Here is a 16,777-nt window from a genome sequence, read left to right on the forward strand (position 1 = left end):
ATGTCTTAATGTTTGCATATGTATAAGTGTGTGTGTGTGTTCGGGATTGTGGGAAACGGTATTTCGATCTCTGTCTGTACACAAACTGAAAGATTGACAATAAAGTTTGACTTTGACAGAAGCTCCCTCCAAACACTATTCTGAAACCACGTGAAGCCCTCTCACCGGTGTCGGCCCAATAGATGGAGTCCCCGCTGCTGGAGAACACCAGAGACGTGGGCTGCTCGGCATCTTTCCACACGACTTTCCTCTGATCCCCGTCCATGTTGGAGCACTCTACCGTGGAGCCCTGCAGACCCAGGTTAGTGAAGCACACTATTCCAGTGGGAGGATGGAGGGCGATGGACCCCACCCGCTCAACACCTTCCTTCAGGAGGACCGCGGTGTGGGCCGCGGTGCTGGAGGTCACCTGCAGGTGGGTCTGCGTGCTGCTGCTCCAGAACACACTGCCTGTGATCCAGTCCACAGCCATGGCAGTGATGGAGTTACCCAGAAGCTTCAGGAACACGCCCTGAGAGGACAGGCAGAAGTGTGAGGATTGATTTGAAGGTCTCATTATACTATTTGTAGGCATACATTATACTCCGATATATAAAAACATGTCTATGAAGTGTTTTGCTTAAAATACCCAACAGATCACCCATTCTACACTGTAACAAATGTCTGTAATGTAGGCAGTAAAGTACTGTATTTCCCACAGTAATTTGTAATACTGTAAATTATGCTGCATTGTGGGAATATTATCCTTAGGTGGGAAATGTATACAGCACTTTAAACTGTATTGTTACTGTAACATTGTATTATCAGCAATATGTACTCAAAGTATAACAAGTAAAAGTAAATCATGCAGAGAAATTGCCCCCAGGTGTGTATATAATATTGTTGCATTTAACTTTTTTTAGAAAAATACAATTCTGGTTGACTTTTTTGTAAAATAATTTGACTCTTTTGTGACTTAGTAGTCCACTAGTTAAATTTTTAGAGATGCATTTTATTAAAAGTAGCTGAAGCCGTTTAATAAATGGAGTAAAATTACATTATTTCCCTTTTAAATGAAGTTAATTCAAAGTATAAAGTAGCATAAAATGGAAATACTCAAAGTTTAAGAACACCTAATTTGTACTTAAGTACAGTACTCGAGTAAGTGTACTTCCCCACCTCTGAGGACAGGTCTAAGCCCTTGAGTTTGAAAGAGCTGAGGGAAGTCGTGGCCTCGTCCGTCAGAAACAAAGTGTCGTCTCGGAGGTTGAAGTCCAAGATAGCCGCCTCGTTGACGCTGGGCACCTGCAGGGCGACGTGTTCAGGCCAGCCCTTCAGATCTGATGAGGAGTGTCTGGACTGCAGGTAGATCTGGAGTAAAGACGAGAGAGTGGCATCAATGCATTTGCAAAAAATCTCCAAATATTTCAATATAGGAACATTTAACTAAACGCAACACATTTTGGCACGTTTCCAACATTGCCGTTTGGAACTTGATCCGATAAATTGCGTTGAGACGACAGATATTTGTCCTGGGAATACATATCGATTATAACCTTTTCCTGGGTGTTTTATTGGTGGGAAACTGACATAACTCTTGTAAGAGTGCATATCAACTCTTTTCAAAGTATCGGATCCTTAGAAGTTTGATACCATAATGATTTCTCCGTTACCCTCAGCTTTAGTACATGAATGTGCAAACCCTAGTGAGGCCCCGCCCCTTAAAGCTTCTCTTCAATACATTTCCAGTCATATTGTATACATTTACATGAAGATAACATGTAGTCAGCATGTCCTTGTGTGAGCAATGTCACCAGTGGCTATTCTCCACAGTAATGAGTATGCAAGTTGCTTTGGATAAAAGATAATTTCCTTAATTCAACATCTTCAGTCTTTATAAGCTCATTATAACCTTTTCCACACCACTACATTATATATAAGCAGAGGTGGGAAGAAGTAGAGCACAAATACTTTGTTGCTGTACTTAAGCACATGTTTCTGGTATCAGTACTTTACTCCACTACTTATTTTTCTGATGACTTCTTACATGTTGAACCCAAATACCTGTACTTTCTACTTCTTACATGTTGAACTCAAATACCTGTACTTTCTACTTCTTACATGTTGAACCCAAATACCTGTACTTTCTACTTCTTACATGTTGAACACAAATACCTGTACTTTCTACTTCTTACATGTTGAACTCAAATACCTGTACTTTCTACTTCTCACATGTTGAACCCAAATACCTGTACTTTCTACTTCTCACATTTTCCAAACAGGCTGGTTCCTTTAGTCTGAATGTGTGTTTGGTGGCGTGATCATTATTATTTAGAGTCATTGCGTGCCTATTGATTTGAACACGATCCGTGTATCCATCATTTCCTGGTCTTCTCTAAAGAAGAGGGACCAATGAAAACGTTGTCATGTTGCCGTTGTTCAGCATGGAAACATTCATTAGCTAACAATGACATTATTGTTCTATTAATATAAAGGGAGGTCAGGTACTCTTTAAAACAGCTGCTAGTTATGGGTACTTTTTACTGAAGTACTACTTTTACTTGATTAAAGAAGTTTAGTCAGTACTTCTACTTTCACCAGAGTATTTTTAAACACGAGTATCTGCACTTCAACTTGAGTAAAGGATGTGTACTTTTGCCATCTCTGTATATAATAATCACCTGAGTGACGGTGGAGGGCGAAAGCATCAACAGGAAGTCAGAGTCGACGAGGCTGGAGCAGGTCAGGCCGTCCTCAGCCAATAGGAGACGAGGGGGACATTTGCACACGGCTTTGGGCCCCGGGGCCAAAACACACATGTGGGAACAGACGATGTTTTCACAGGGACTCTCAAAGCCCGTCTGAAGCAACGGGTGGATGATCTGAAACAAAACGGGAGAATATTAATGCTTATAAGTCAGGCTGATACTTTGTGAACATGTGAGAGGAAACCAGCAGTGGTGGAAGAAGTACTAAGACTTTAAGTAAAAGTACAACTACAATTGTCTTACTTGTCAAGTAAAAGTCCTGATTTCAAAATGTTACTCAAGTGAAGGTACAAAACTATTGAAATGTATTTAAAGTGCAGAACATTTAGAAGTACTTATTCTGCACAATAAAGTAAAGTGTATTATTAATCCTACTTTAGCTACCGTTTCTTCATTATATGTAGTTTTATGTAATTTGCGGCATATAAAATATAAAATCATGTTTAGTAGCTGTTCATGTTTTATGGTTCAGATATACTCTTGTTTTTAATGATATTCCTCATTTGTTATCGTCATACTCTGTTCAGCACTTTGAGCTGCGTCTAGCATGAAAGGTGCTATATAAATAAAGTGTATTATAATACCAAACCCATCTTTCCCTGCACCTTAAACTGTGAGCGTTATACCTTCACGCTGAAAGGTTGATTGAGTCTCTTCAGGACGATTTCTCGGTCTTTCCCAGAATTTTTATTAGCAGCGAACACAACTCTCTTCTTAGCGTCAGACCAGTACAGCATGTCGTTAAAAACAGCCAGCGAGAACGGGTTGGTGGTCTCCTTCATCTGCAGGATCTGGAACATCACAGATTAAGAAACACACATTTATTATGCGACAGGAAGCTAAAGAGTGTGTTGTATTTACATTAAATTCCATCCATGCTCGAGCCATTTTGGACACTTTGAAGGGACATTTTAGTACTTCAGGGACAGTAGGACATTTAGCTTGTAGATTGATTGTTAAGTTAAAGCGTTTGCAACAGCCAATCATTTGTTGCTACCCAAAACTTAATATTTAAAAAGATGACAATAACTTGAAATGGCATGCATTTTAGAAACAGTTTCCTCAAAATAGTGATTCAAATTAATTAAGTCATAAAATGTTAAAATAGTGTAGTTTAAATATTAAAGATATTTGCTCTGGTTTCAAACATGCGCATATTTCATTTGGTATTGAAATGTCTCGGGAGTATTTGTCTCGATAACAAAAAGGTATTCCGTTTCAGTTAATGCTAAATTACTACATTATTGGTAGATATTGCTCTGTTGGCGGCAACACCCTTTATGATGGATGCATACGAAAACTGAACTGAAACTCTACTGCATTTATGCCCGAAAACATCCTCTTCCATCCTAAATCTTTTACCCGGATGTCCTCTCCGTCCAGCGTGGTGGACCCGATGGCCCTCAGCCTCTCGTCGGTCCAGTAGACCCTCTCAGAGATCGGGTCCAGAGCCACGCCGCCCGGCCAGCCCAGACTGGAGTTCACCACGACTCTCCGCTCAGAACCGTCCATCCCCGAGCGCTCTATCTTCGGCACGTTACCGATCTCCGTCCAGAACATCAGCCTGGAGACACAAGGTGAAGGTTAGTGTCGTTGTATAGCACATTTTAACACAGAGGCCATTCAAGGTGCTCTATATACACCTGAACATCAGCAGGAGAGGACTCTTTAAAGTAGAGACACTACATACTGATATACACCTGAACATCAGCAGGAGAGGACTCTTTAAAGTAGAGACACTACATACTGATATACACCTGAACATCAGCAGGAGAGAACTCTTTAAAGTAGAGACACTACATACTGATATACACCTGAACATCAGCAGGAGAGAACTCTTTAAAGTAGAGCCACTACATACTGATATACACCTGAACATCAGCAGGAGAGGACTCTTTAAAGTAGAGACACTACATACTGATATACACCTGAACATCAGCAGGAGAGGACTCTTTAATCATATTTAATTAAAGTGTCACTGACCCTTTCTGAGGAAGCAGAGCCAGAGAGCGAGGCAGGTCCAGGTCTTCATCGAGGATCACGCTGTGGTCCGAGGACTTCACTGGTTCTGAGCTCAGTTTGATGGCAGAGATCTTTCCGTTCACGCCATCGATCCAGTACAGGTTCCTGCCGAGCCAGTCCACCGCCACAGAGTCCGCACGCAGCCCTGCAGGAAACGGGGATCAAAAGTACTGCGTCTGAATACATTTAGAGGTACTTTACTCAAGTATAACATTTACTGCCCTTACACTTCAACAGAGGTGTAAGAGGCACACATTGCTCTTTTCCTGCACTACATGCATTTACATACCTTCAGTTGATTTTTTGAGGATGTTTTGGTTTTTCATACTAACAAAAACCTCAAACGTACAGAAAACAATACAGAAATAAAAAGTACACAAAAATGTCAGAAAGCTTTAAAACGTTTTTTTTTTTTTTTATTCACGTAAAAAGTGTCAATAAAGAAAAAACTAAATGAAGAGTAGTTCAAAATCCAGAGAGCGTTCCTTTAGTTGATTTGTTGGATGTTTTGGTACAGAACGTACAGAAAACGGTCAATAAAAAAGTACAAACATGTCTAACAATGTCAGAAAACTGGAACTCTGGAAAGAAGTGGATGAAAAAAAGTCCTACATTTCCTACGGTCCTCGAGTAAATGCATTTATGGAACCAAACCCACCTTTAATGAGTTACAATGATTGCCCCCACCTTTGATGAGGGTCCCGCTGGTCTTATGGTCCAGGGAGGACCACTGGATGCCCTCTGTGTCCAGGCTGACCCACAGGACCCTCTGCTGCCTCCAGTCGTAGTCCAGAGACAGGATGGCCTTCTGAGCCGACGAGGACAAGATGTCCAGACCTCCGCTGCGCAGACCGTACAGGAAGATGTCCGTGTGCACCGAGGCCAGGAGGAAGGGCTCGCCTGAGGGGGAAGACTCAAAGGTGTCATTGTCATATGCACTAAGCTACAGTGTAGAAATTGCAATGAAATCCTTCTGACCCGAGCCCCTCCAACAATGAAACATATGTAATAAAATACAAAAAGTCTATATACACGTCAATAGAGGAGGGTATCATCCTCATCATCGTCGTGCCATGGACTGGTATTTAAGGATTCATTAAAAAAAATCAATTGAATCACACATTTTTTCCCCTCTAAATTATGGAGATGTTCTGCTTTTCTTTGTTTATCATGATATTAAAAAGTAAATATCTTTGGGTTTTGGGCTTAGAACTCAAAATGAATAACTTGCAAAACTAGGATGGACATTCTGACATTTTCTGATAATGAAAATACTTGAGTGAGTTAGAGCCAGGATGTGGTCTAACAGGACTTGAGTTACCGGTGATCTTGCAGTGGTGTCTTCCGGCCTCCATGATGTATCCCTGCTCACAGTCACATCTGTATGACCCCTCGGTGTTGATGCACAGCTGGCTGCAGACGGGCGGGCTGCTGGACTCGCACTCGTCCACATCAGTGCAGCTCAGAGCGTCCGGAAGGAGCCTGAAGCCCAACGAGCAGCCGCAACGCTGAGAGCGAAGGTTCAGACAGGGGAGAGGGAACACAGACAATAAGAATGACATACTATAGCACCGATGCTCCCTTTTTACACGAGTGTTTATGAAAGATGCTTCACCTTAATTGCTCAGATTCTACTGCAATTAAATCCCTGGTTAACAAGACGGACTTTAAAGTGAGACATTGCAGGTAAAAATCTAAATTTCTTCATGCACCGATCAGTTTTGAATCCATTTTGCTTCCTTATATTGCTTTAAGGTCCGTGTCTCTTATGCATGTACTTTGTGTGTTTTCTTATGCATGTGACAGGGAGGCAACATTTACACATAAAAACCTCACAAAAATGTAGTTTTTTCCAAGTTATGGAAAGATGCAATGAGATACAATTACTAATCTACCAACCGTCTTTGCCTATTGGCTCTTATTTCTTATCTGCCTGTGCTTAAGTGTCTCTTGTGTGTTAGTATTAATGTCCTTTTAATTTTGAATGCGTGTTTTAATATGGGCTGCAGAGCGAGACAAGCGTCAGACAGGAGAGAGGCAACATTACAAAAACCTGGCAAACATTTAGTTCTTCCAAGTTATGGAAAGATTCAAAAAGATACAACTACTATTCGGCCAATCAACTGTCTTTGCCTTTTGGCTCTTATCGCCTGTGCTCCAGTGTTAGTATTAATGTGCTTTCAACTCCTAATCCACTAACCCCTCGCCCTTATTCCACCTAGTTTAGCACTTTTGTTGTAATTTCTTTACTTGCTGGTAAAGCGCTTTGCAATTTTGCACGTGTGTGTTTTAATATGGGCTGAAACTTTGCACTCATGTATTTTAATGTTGTCTATGCAATTTGTGTGCATTGTCCCTTTTTGAATGAACAAAGAAATGTATATACACATCCTAATTCTCCTTTGATTCAAATATGTCCAAAGAAAAAATTACACATGAAATTTGAACTCAACTAATGCAACCTTTATGTTCGTGTAATGCATGTAAATTGGCACACATTTAATAAATGAATACCTCCCTTTTATATTAAAAACCACATGTTGCTCACCGGTCCCTGCGGCGTGCTGAAACAGATCTGAGAGCAGCGCCGGGTGTCCTCGCAGAGAGAGCTGCAGCTGCCGCCCTCGTCTGATCCGTCGGCGCAGTTAGTGACGCCGTTACACACAAGAGACCAGGACACACACCCCTGACTGCCACAGGGGAACTGGTGGGAGGGGCACCACACCTCACCTGGCACACACAAGTTAGGGTTTAACACAGAAATAGACTGGTTTTTAGCTACATTTTAGAATGCAAATTCTATGAAAAACATTAAAAACTGACTGCAGGCTGGCAGAATAAACTGTCACCATCCTACTCCAGCTTGTTTTTATTTCTATTCCTTAAGTGTTGTTTTGTAAGGCTGTTAGAATTGCCTTATTGTTTGAATATGCTTTATAAATAAACTTGTCCTGTCATTTTGGCATTACCTTGAAAGTGTTTCATTACTGGCATAAGTTGCCTCTTGTCTTGTCGTTGCACATTATAATATCCGACAATTACTTTTTAAAATATAAAAAAAAAAGGAAGCCAAGTTTTGAAATAACAAAACGATTTACTTAATGTCAAACAATGAACATCTTGTCCATTTCTTTTATAATGCATTTCTTTTGCACTCTTAATGCTTTTATTGTTTTTCTAAATATTGAAATATGCAGTATAAAATAAACTTTCCTTGTGTTTTGATTATGTTTCACCGTGAAAGTGTTACACCTTCGATTCAAGTTTTGTTTCCCCTGTTTGCACACCACACTTATATTACAGATCACTTTTGGGCATTTTTTACTACATTGAATTTTTTTTTTTATAAACAAATCCTTGACAGAAAACAGAAGTTGGCGCATAAAAGAAAAGGAAAAAGTTAAGTACGATGCTAAAATAATGCAATAGAAGTTTTTACAAGCCATAAAACTCACATTCGCTCTCGTCGCTGCCGTCGTGGCAGTCCTTCGTGCCGTCACACTTCCAGGAGGAAGGGATGCACTTCGTCTTGGATTTACACGACCACTGAAACTTCCCACAGATCTCCGCAGACACCGGACAGTCCTGCAGAGGAAACATTCATTTACTGTCAATCATTCAAACTCTGGATGTGGGAACTGAGGCGAAACGAAGCACACAGACAAGTTGCCCTTCATTGCAGCCAGTTTGATAAAAATATGCAGTGGTGGAAGTACTTCGATCCTTTACTTGAGTAAAAGTAGAAATACTTTGTTCTGAAAATACTTCATAACAAGTTAAAGTCCTGATTTCAAAATGTTTAAGTTATTGTACATGAGTATTATCAGCTAAATGTACTACAAGTAAAGTACTCTTTACGCAGAATGGATGTTTTTGTAGTATGTCAATGTGGATAAATCCTAGATACTTGAAATCCTGTGAAGATCAGTAGGTAAGTACTGCATTATAATACCATATCATGGTCCTGTATGAAGTTACAAATGTAGTCGAGTAAAAACTACAATTAATGTCCAAAGTGTTGTGGAGTAGAAGTATAAAGAAGCATATACCGGACATCCTCAGGTACAAGTATGACAAAATGGTACATGTACCGTTACTTTCCATCACTGAAGATTAACAGTAATCTAAAAGTCCCTACAGTGTTGATTTACAGATGTTTAACGCTAGATTTCCACAGGCATGACAACACATATACTAAAACCAGTAAACATGGTCCTCTACAACAGGGGTTCCCAACCTTTTTTCCCCAGAGCCTTTTTTCCCCCCCAAACATAAGGGGAGCGCAACAGCGGTAATTCAAGTTTAAAAGTCTCAAAATGCTCAAACTAAGCCGGATTTTGCCGATGTGTTTATGTGGATTCAAAAATCGTAAATAATCTACAAAATGGAGGAGACCGATCTGATCGGAGCAACTGTGACAAATAATCCAACTGAAACCGGCATGGACGATGACTATGTTTTAAAAATGCGCTTATCCAGACAAGCCTGGTTTGGACACTTTACGGGCAGAAGGAACATTTCTATTAAAGGAAGAATTATACATTTCTGTCTTTTTATGCCTAGAATAGCTACTAACTTAAAAAAAAAAAAGTCTAAATATGATATTTGGCCTCAAATCATCTGAGGCCTGGCGCCCCGGCACCCCCTCTGCGTTCATGGTGCCCTCCCAAGCGGGGGTGCCCCCCAGGTTGGGAACCACTGCTCTACAACATAAGTCTACTTTACTCCAACATGCACCTTTAACATCTGACCTGGAGTCTGATGTGTGCCGTGCTGTGAAAGCACGTTGAGCTGAACCTGGCGTATGAAGAGGGATATCCAAATCAAGCTTCATCATCAATGTTCATATCATACTTTATATTTTGTTACTGTACATTTGTTTTTCAACATGTATATTTTCTACTTTTTTATTTCTATTCGAGATGTTTACATTTGGGTTGTTTATTTCTTGTCTTTTAACTTCTCTTATGTACAAAGCCATGTCTTTTTATGCTGCTGCAACGCAAACATGCCCCAAATCGAGATCAATAAAGTACTTTGCCATCATCCTCACCTGAACTAAGAAACAACTTCCATAACATTCATCTGGCTGCAACTTACAAATTATTTATCCAATACATCATATTCCAATCACTTGTGTATAGACTCTTATTGCACAATTTCAATGTTCCCGTTTTATTGTGTTGCTCTGTTGGAGGAGCCTGTGACCTAAGATGTTAATCGACATAACTACACTGTAGCTATGTCTGTATGACAAATAAAAGCCTTGAGCCATCCCCACCTTCTCGTCGGAGCCGTCCTTGCAGTCCAGGTCTCCGTCACAGATCCACTCCTCCACCAGGCACTCCTTGCTGAGGGGGCAGCGGTGCTTGGTGCTGCAGACGGGGGGCGCGACGCAGCTCTCTTCATCCGACCGGTCCCCGCAGTCCGGGTGTCCGTCACACAACATCTGAGCCGACACACACTGCCCACTGGAGCAGGTGAAGTCTGTGGGACTGCAGCCTTCATCCACTGCAGATCAAAACAGGTGATCAGTACCATACGATACTTTAATGGTCAGATCAAGTCTGAAATGTGACTTTCATCACAGCAGCTCTGTGTGTCACATCAACCGACAGATATGAAGACAATACATGAAAAACAAGCATTTCACATAACAGCAGAATCAGTGAGAGAGAACCTGCTCAAAGAGCCTTCAGCGTGCACTTGATCTGGGATCAGCTCTGTATTTACTGAGAGGATTGACTGGAGCACAAAGGATGCTTCAGTGTTTGAATGTAACATTTACTCTTGTACAAGTTTGAGATACTTGTACCCATTATTTACAATGGAACTGTTTTTATCCCCTTGGGGAAATTCAGGCGTTTATAGCAGCAACAGGGTCAGAGTCTTCTCTAAAGAAGAGGGACCAATGAAAACGTTGTCATGTTGCCGTTGTTCAGCATGGAAACATTCATTAGCTAACAATGACATTATTGTTCTATTGGTATAAAGGGAGGTCAGGTACTCTTTAAAACAGCTGCTAGTTATGGGTACTTTTTACTGAAGTACATTCAAAGCCTCTTACTTTGACTTGAGTAAAGAAGTTTAGTCAGTACTTCTACTTTCACCAGAGTATTTTTAAACACGAGTATCTGTACTTCTACTTGAGTAAAGGACGTGTGTACTTCTGCCATCTCTGATAATGATGAATACATGAAGTGTTTGTACCGCAGTTGGCCTCATCGCTCTCGTCCAGGCAGTCATTCTCTCCGTCACACAGGAAGCTGCTGGGGAGGCAGCGGTTGTTGTCGTCACACTGGTGTTTGCAGCCGTCCGTCTGATGGGTGCAGCTCATCTCATCGGACCGGTCCTGACACTGAGACACGCCATCACACACCTGGCTCAGAGGGATGCACTTCTTCCCGTGAGCGCACTGGAACTGATCTGCAGAGAAGGGCACATAAACACAGCAATCACAGTGCTGCAAGGTGTGTAAAGTGCTCCAAGATTTAGTGGATTCCACATTATTCATAAATAGTCTTGTGAACATCCGTCACATATCTGGCTTCTCCCATAGAAACTATTCTGTTATACATATTGCTAATGTTTAAATTAACTAACCATGCAGGATTTTGCTATTGTATAATTATTTTGCAGTGAGAAGAGAACAAATAATATTGTTTTGGAATAGTATTAACAATCAGGTAGAGGCACCCAAAGTGTCAGGGCCCTCGTGGCTTAACACTAAAATGCAACTGGAAAAAGACTATTGACCTGAAGGAAACAAACATACTACCACATTGAAGAGAGGGGAAACACAACTAGAGAGACTCAACTTTGGGTCCCCGGGCGCTGAACAATAGCTGCCCACTGCTCCATACTAACAGTTACTTACCTGTATATAAAATGGTATCTTTAAATTGTATTAATCTTGGGTAAATCTGTACTACTGACCTATTTTTTTCAATCTCACTCTGTTGCTGCTTGAACTCCTGAATTTCCCCACAGGGATAAATAAAGGTCAATCTTATCTTTGATAAAAAGGGGAAAACTAAGACACAACGTAACCAAGGAAAAGTGAATAAAAATTCACAAAAAGTGGAAAATGGGCACGAAGACACAAAAGAGCAAACCGACTAAAATCCTATAAAGTCATGCATTGAGCTTCTCTGTGGGAGAGGTTGCATTTTATATTGATGTGCAGTCCCATTAAAGTCCACCAGAGGGAAGTAGAGTATCATATTAAACCCACACACACGCCATCACCACAGAGTAAGGAGCACCTACCTGCTTCACATGCTGAGGAGCACTCGTGCTCATCAGAGCCGTCGGAGCAGTCTGCCTCTCCGTCACACACATGTTTATAGAGCACACACTCCTTCAGGTCCACGCACGGTCTGAAGCCCAGAGCACACTTTATGGGGGTCGAGAGGCCGGAGGAGGGTGCAGGGGTAGGGAGGGTCCCTTCATCCAGTTCAGAGTCCTGTTCCTCTAGTGGAGATACTAAAGATAAGAATGAAAGGTCAGCTATTATGCAAATTCCTCTTCTTCATGTCTCTTCTACATCAACATGTGTCCCCTCTGTGTAAACTCTGAAAGTTTCAGGAACAAATATTCTCTCTTTTTGTCCTGATCCATTTATATACAAACCTGTCTGAAAATGAGCTAATCAGATTTTGGCCACTATGATGTCATCACGAGGTTTTGTCTTGTGTAACCATTAGCCAATCACAAACCAAGGTAACCAGCCCCCCCCCATCTTATTACCTGAATCTCCCCCTAGAGCACCATTGAGTTATTTTTAACCAAATATCTCTCAGAGGGGCGTGGGGAGGGGCTCCTTATTTTCATCTAAAGTAACAGAAAGAGAATCAGCACTTTGGAAACAGGGCTGAAACAGAGGGAATTATGGGTAATGCTGCAATGATCTGATTGGTGTTTCAGCCAATCAGAGACAGGCTGTGTGTGTGTGTATGTGTATGTGTATATGCATATATATATGTATGTAGAGCTTTAAGAATTATTCATAACGCATGTTAAAAGTCATAGCGTGTCCGAAAATAACTGATGGTACTTGTGAGTTATCTATCGCCACTTTTTAATAGCGGGCTGGCTCCTCCATATTAACTTTTTAATTTCTCAAAAATAACAAACATTAATCATTGGGTTATGGTTATTGAGAGTCTGAAAAAAAAAAACATAAACGTGGCGACAGATATCCCACAAGCACCAGAACTATTTATACAATTACGCTGATTATTATTTTTTAAGGTAATAATATAGCATGTCTACAAAAGCGTGTTTTATGTGCCATTTATGTCCTTAAAAAGTTGACTGATTCCATTAATTAATATGCGTCAGTGTCGGTGTGGGTGTTTTTTCCCCCACCGCAGTTGTCCTCATCGGTCCCGTCCACGCAGTCCCTCTCCCCGTCGCAGAGGAAGGTTCTCGGTAAGCAGCGGCTCTCGTCGCACCGGTGGTCGCAGCCCTCGCTCCCCTCTGGGCAGAGCAGCTCATCGGATCGGTCCTGACACTGAGCCACCCCGTCACACAGCTGCTGCTTCGCGATGCACTTCTTCCCGTGAGCACACTGGAACTGATCTGTAGATTCACCCAATGAGACAAGGATTTGACAAAAACTAAAAGAGCACAATTTTTGCTATATCTTTCTTCCTATTTTCTAATGTTTTTATTATTGCGTTCTCTTTACTTTGTTATAATTTTAGTAATATTTATTTATTTTTTAGTACATTTGTAAAAATATTGGGAAACCACTTAAAAAAAATCCCAATGAAGGCTATACATTTTCTTGTTATCATTATTGTATTTGTTTATTTACCCATATATTTATTTATTATTATCTCCATTAGCAACACAGCCAGTGTTGGGGATGCAACTTTTAATTATTTGCAAAATACCAATGAAGGCCATTACAAGGCCCCCTAGATACAAATGGTATCTTTGAAATTAAAATGTGGGCACCATCTTAAACAATGGAGGCCTTTTGTCCAATCCGTTTTTTAACATCAGATTTGTACACTTTTAAAACAGAGTGAGCAGCTTGAACGCTGATCTCAACAACAAGCCTATCTTTTAGTCAGAGCAGAATTCCTATATTCTCAATTAATGTGATTTCTAACCATTTCAAGTCATTCACAGAACGGTAAGGAAGCATCCTCTGTACAAAGCTTCAGGAAACATTAGAGGTACCTTCGCTGCATGCTGTTGCACAGAAGTCTTCATCAGAGCCGTCCTTGCAGTCAGACTCTCCGTCACACACATGTCGGTAGGAAACACACTCGGAGGCGTCTCTGCACAGCTTAGAGCCGAGGACACACTTCAGAGGGCTACTTCCTGCAGACACTGTTCAAAGAGTCACAAAAACATCAGAAGAATCAGAAACCATCTAAACGTCCCACATTTTGCAATAGAAAATCTCATTGTCTATTTCTGTATTAGGGCAATAAACGCTTTCTATCCATCTATCTTCAGCAGGAACAGCACCTGTTAAATCAAATATACATCATAGTGAGCATGCATGGCACAAATAAGTAGCATTATGAGAACATAAGTGTGAAGTGAAGATATAAAAGTTGTTAAGAAGCAGCAAATATACCATTAATAAATTGTAAAAACATTTGTATACTGCATTTAGTCTCATTATTTTATTGCAATTAATTTTTTTATTTGTAACCCGTTATATTTTTCACATTTTTAATTGACTTGTTTATTTGTATGAACCCTTAGCTAGTGCTGGGGAAGTCCCACAAAAAATTAAGTTTCACTCCAGCTATACATACATACATATATTCTATAGTAAACAGAAAAAAATAGGTAGCATTATAAGTCCGCAAGTAAACATAAAAAGGGGTTAGGTAGAAGCTAATATAGAATCTATAAATTGAAAAAAAGTGTATGTAGCACAAAGTATTTATTATTTTAAATTAATCTTTATAAAACCATTTTAAAAAGCTACCACGCCACACACAAAAGGTTTCACACCAGACAATTGATACAAGCAGCAAAGTACACATCCATGGTATTGGTATAGCAAATAAGTAGCATTATGAGAAAGTAAGCACCTAAAAGTAGTTTAAAGTAAATGCATCTATAAAAACCTCGCCAGTGATGGGAACGTTACTTTAATTGCTTTCTAAACACCTAAAATCTAGTTCAACTAAAAAGGTTGAATCAAATCCAAAAAGTACACATGCATGGTAAAAAAAAAAATTACTTGCAGCATTATGAGAGAAAGCGAACATATAAAAGCAGTCAAGTAGCAGCTACCGTTGCTGTAGAAAAGTTGACATTGCACACACACTGAGTAACATCACTCTGAATAAGTGAATGTGTAAAAGTCTCATCAGGATATAAACCGTTGTGGCACCTCACCTTGCAGGGACCCTGACAGCTGCAATAAGACTGCACACAGAAGCAAACCTGCACACAGAAGCAAACCTCCACCCATTGCCACAGATCAAAACAAGCAGACCAACTGATGCCAAAAGCTAAAGGGTAGAGCATTTTATAAGGACACCAGGTGAGACCCAATCATACCTGATTAAACACCTGAGGGAGGGGCGGGGCTATTGAGTGTTCCCATGTTATCCTGAGCAGCTGTATGTAACACATAAACAAGTAGTAAAGACATCGTCAAATAAGAAACAGCTATACTTAATTGTGATATTGTTGATTTGATTGGGGTGAATATGTGTAAGAAATTTAAATAATAACTTAATATCCTGTTTAAAATGTCTGCAGTTTTCTGAATATGGCCTTAACCTAGTAAGATAAACAAGGTAAACAATTAAACAATAAATGTCAAAATAAGAAATATGTATTTATTATAAAACATTCAAATGTAGGCTACAAACATGTCAGACATGCAATCAGCTGCTCAAAATAAGTCAATTACTAAAATAAGGATGAATACACGTTCTAAATAGTAATGTAAAATCAACAAGTTCACCATGAATTCCAAAATAAGTTATATGAACAATAATGATTGTCAAGGCTATCAGCCAATAGCCAGAGTCTGTCGTATTGTAATCATCCAATCAGATTCTGAGTAGGAGGGATTAAGAGCTCGTACGTAACCATCAGGTTTGTTTTGTTGTTGCAGTCTACCTAACTAGCTTTCAGTAGCAACTTGAGAAGAGCCAACAAGCCTTGTCAAAATTAGCTGCAGTAAAACACCGTTTTATGTCAACAAGGTGCTCAAAAAGGCTGTGCACATCTTTCTCTCAAAAACCGGAGCTTTGGACATTAAAACTGGGGTAACTATTGACATGTTTTTGTCTGTTTTTCTCGACTTTGAAGCATGTTGTTTTGTGTGAAGGTCCGTTAGCCAAGAGTTCGTCCAAGATGCTAACTCGTTTTTTGTTGCCGTTTATTTAAAACTCACAAACATCCAAATAGCTACGTTGAAGTATAACACAACAACGTTTAAAATCATGCATTTATATAATGTGTTAACACATTAATTACAAGCCCGGGCAGGCTGATGATAGGTAGTAAAGTCTCACTGCTTGACTGTTGCGCATAGGAGGTTTTTTGTGGATCACAACAAAAGGATTTTTGATAACAAGCTGGCAGTTAGCTGGAGCCTACAGGAAGTGCGCCGGCCGTTGAAGCCGATTTTTATGAATGGACATAGTGGCCACACGGTGGTACTACAACTGCCGTCACGTCATGTTGGCCCGAAAAATACTTCTTCCCATTGTCTTGCATCGGGAAAGAGACGTCTGTAAATCTTTTTTTTTAGCTAAATAAATTAGCCAGCACGAACTCTTTAATAGCCCTTATTTTAATCATTAGTGTCTAAAAAGTTGTAAAATGCGTTAAAAGCTCAATCTAGAGTTATTTTCTCTCTCCATTCATTTTAACTGAGCCGAGAGCGGGTGATAGAAGGCGGGGCTTAAGGGGAAACTCAACTGCGCATGCTCCATGGGCCTACATACGGGTACTTTCTGTAGCTACAGTCGCTTTGTTTTGGGCTTCATGCGATACTGAGCAGCTCTCATAGG

The 16,777-nt window shown here is 40.3% G+C and overlaps 1 protein-coding gene across 1 annotated transcript; it reads right to left on the bottom strand.

The window, feature by feature from the left end:
* Nucleotides 1-165: 165 nt before the first annotated feature.
* On the bottom strand, nucleotides 166-15,246 carry lrp13 (low-density lipoprotein receptor related-protein 13; the record flags this gene model as incomplete). Its single annotated transcript, XM_010790465.1, has 16 exons — nucleotides 15,144-15,246; nucleotides 13,962-14,114; nucleotides 13,140-13,352; nucleotides 12,039-12,254; nucleotides 10,980-11,195; nucleotides 10,051-10,280; nucleotides 8,225-8,354; nucleotides 7,318-7,499; nucleotides 6,091-6,277; nucleotides 5,457-5,669; nucleotides 4,731-4,914; nucleotides 4,110-4,311; nucleotides 3,374-3,538; nucleotides 2,661-2,861; nucleotides 1,159-1,350; nucleotides 166-511 (listed from the first exon to the last, which is right to left on the bottom strand). Coding segments are annotated over exons 1-16 (3,106 nt in total), but the record flags the coding sequence as incomplete, so codon positions are not given.
* Between the last annotated feature and the right edge of the window lie 1,531 nt (nucleotides 15,247-16,777).

This window comes from Notothenia coriiceps, unplaced genomic scaffold, assembly GCF_000735185.1.
Source record: "Notothenia coriiceps isolate Sejong01 unplaced genomic scaffold, NC01 NC01_scaffold00034295, whole genome shotgun sequence".
Lineage (NCBI taxonomy): Eukaryota > Metazoa > Chordata > Actinopteri > Perciformes > Nototheniidae > Notothenia > Notothenia coriiceps.